The sequence below is a fragment of the Buceros rhinoceros genome, unplaced genomic scaffold, assembly GCF_000710305.1.
Source record: "Buceros rhinoceros silvestris isolate BGI_N320 unplaced genomic scaffold, ASM71030v1 scaffold20557, whole genome shotgun sequence".
NCBI lineage: Eukaryota > Metazoa > Chordata > Aves > Bucerotiformes > Bucerotidae > Buceros > Buceros rhinoceros.
Genome location: NW_010423015.1, coordinates 9,152 through 11,709, shown reverse-complemented (window position 1 = coordinate 11,709; position 2,558 = coordinate 9,152). Strand labels below are relative to the sequence as shown.

Genomic DNA, 2,558 nt, shown 5'->3' with positions numbered 1-2,558 from the left:
CGTAAACACAGCGGAGGGACACAGGGCTGCTGGAGGCAGGCAGCCCGTGGAGCAGGAGGAATAGCGGCCGCGGCCAGTGGGGGACAGCACAAACCAGCACAGGCCTCCCGAGGGTGCTCCCGCCAGGACACCGTCAGCAGAGGAGTCACGGCATCGGTCGGGTAAAATACCGATTCAAAGGGGTTCGAAGGACACGTGCCACGTGCAGGAGGTCAGAAGGCTGGTCCTTACGTTACAAGCCGTAACATTCCACCGGCTTTTTGTCCTGTAGGAGCTGAGTGTTACATCACTGAACTCCCTCATCCAACCTCACAAACCGAGGCGCAAAACCGAACCAGGCTCCGAGAGTGAAGGAAAAGGCTCCTGAAGAACAGACGCTCCCTGATCTTGCCCTCGCGTTAGAGCTGTTGGACCCAGCGCGCGGTGCCCCGTTCCCGGGCGGCAGCAGGCAGGCCCCTGCGCTCTGCTCCAGCTGCTGCCAGTGCAAAGGGCGGGTCAAGTTTTCCTACCGTCTCCAAGACAAAAATGAAACATCTGCAAAACCAGAATAATTCGGAGCTCTTTAAACAATTTAACTCACAACAGTTTCTGTCAGAATGCGACATCTCTTAAAAACCAAGGAACTGGGGTTATTAAATAAGAATCCACCTATCTTAAAAATGGAGTTCTGGACACGAGGGCCAGCGGTGCTCCTGTCCTCTCCTCTGGCACAGGGATGTTCATAGGTTATTCCTCTGAAGCGCCTCGCAGAGGTTTTGATTGGCATCTGGCTCCTCGGCCATCACCTCCACAGGCTCCCACTCCCCCGAGCGACTGGATTTCTTGATGGCCTCTACCACGCTCTGCATGTACAGCCCGTCTTCAAAGGAGGCTGCCATAGAGACGGGCTGATGATCCCACGTCCGACGGTCCTCCTGGTCCTGGAAGGACTGCCGCAGCGCCTGCACCATGTACACCATTCCCTTCAGGTAAAGCAGCGGGATGTCCTTGAAGCCCTTCTCTGAGAGGCCCTTGCTGACGGGCAGCGAGTCCGTGAACAGCAGTTCTTCTTGCAGCGCGGTGTTCTTCTGCCCGTACAGGTCTGTCCCACGAGCTATGAGGCGCCCGGCAGACCCAACGACCATGACTTCGTGGATGAACGATCCAGGCATGTTGAAGTTGAGGGTCACAGTGCAGCAGATGCCCTCGCTCATCAGCATCTGGAAAAAGCAGAAGTCATCGCTAGTGACGTGGCGGATCCCGCTTATCACGGTGTTCTGCTTCACAAACGTCTTAAGCAAACCGTGGACCTTCTCTGCTCTCCTGCCGATGAGGTGAGTGAGGAGGTCTATGACATAGGTGCCCATGGTGTGCAGACCCCCTCCTCCCATCAGCTCATCACAGATCCAGTTGTACTTGCAGCTGAGCAGGCTTCCCCCATAGACGCGAACGTCGCAGATCATCACGTTGCCCACGTAGTGCTCTTCGATCAACTCCTTCATCTTCATGAAGGCGGGCAGGAAACGGAGGACGTTGCCGACGATGCTCATCAGCTTGGGGTAATACCTGGCAGCGGTCACCATCCGGAAGGCATCCACCGAGGTAGCAGCTTTCTCACAGATCACATTCTTCCCTATTCCTGCAGCACAAACGAAAAAAAGAAGAAAAAAAATATATATAGCACACATGAGCAGGACATGCTCAGAGGCCCCAGGGGTTGTCAAGGAATCGGGGTTTAAGAGTCAGGTTTTCCTGCTGCAATTCCAAAGGTCCAGGAACTAAAATGGGAACAAGTGCAACCAGTGCTCGAAGCTGCTTCCAACCTGCTCCGGTGGCTAAGCTGACAACCCCCCTCCCGAGAGAGGCTCCAGACAAAGAGGATTTTTGCATCGAGAGAGAGGAATGGCATCACAACACCACAGAGTCTGTGGCTTGTAGCTGTAAGATAATCCTGCACAGCCAGAGGGAAAAACCACCCTGGACCCGGCGGGGAGGCGGGGAGTGCAGAAGGTTTGATTTGCACTTTGTATTCCACCACCCGAATCTATCATTTTAAATCGGCGATAGAAACGGGAAACGCGAGATACCCAGCAGCCCGGCTGCAGAACGCGGGAGTCAGAGGTACTGTTGCGCGGGGAGGATCGCTCTAAAAGCACGGCTGCTGGAAAGCAAAGCAAGTAATTCTACCGGAGTGATAAAACAGTAACAGAACGACAGAGCGGAGCAGCCCAGCGCAGGCCCTGCGCCCGGTGCTCTGCTGGTACCCCCTCTCCCTCCACCACCTTCGCCCTTTCCTCACGGCACAGCTTCACTTTTCCGCGTGCTCCTGTGCCACATTGCTGAGCCGGCCCCACCAGGGGACAAGGCCAGCTCGAGGACGCTCAGAACCCGCATTTCTAACGGACACAGCAAGATCCAGTCAGAACATGACAGGACCACACTGCTTACTGGTCTCCACCACAGGAACGCCCTCAGCAGAAGCTCTGCTGATCAAAGGGGAAGGCCAGACTCCCCGGGATGCCCTGGCTGCCCACTGGTAACAGCCTGCAGCAGGGACCATTTCCAAACCCACAGTCCTG

The 2,558-nt window shown here is 55.8% G+C and overlaps 1 protein-coding gene across 1 annotated transcript in view; it reads right to left on the bottom strand.

The window, feature by feature from the left end:
• Positions 1–719: 719 nt before the first annotated feature.
• LOC104497075 (glucose-fructose oxidoreductase domain-containing protein 2) overlaps positions 720–2,558 on the bottom strand; it is a 6,824-nt gene continuing 4,985 nt past the window's right edge. The window contains exon 2 of the mRNA XM_010140288.1: positions 720–1,618. Coding sequence (XP_010138590.1) covers positions 720–1,618 — 899 coding nt within the window. The remainder of the gene's footprint in view (positions 1,619–2,558) is intronic.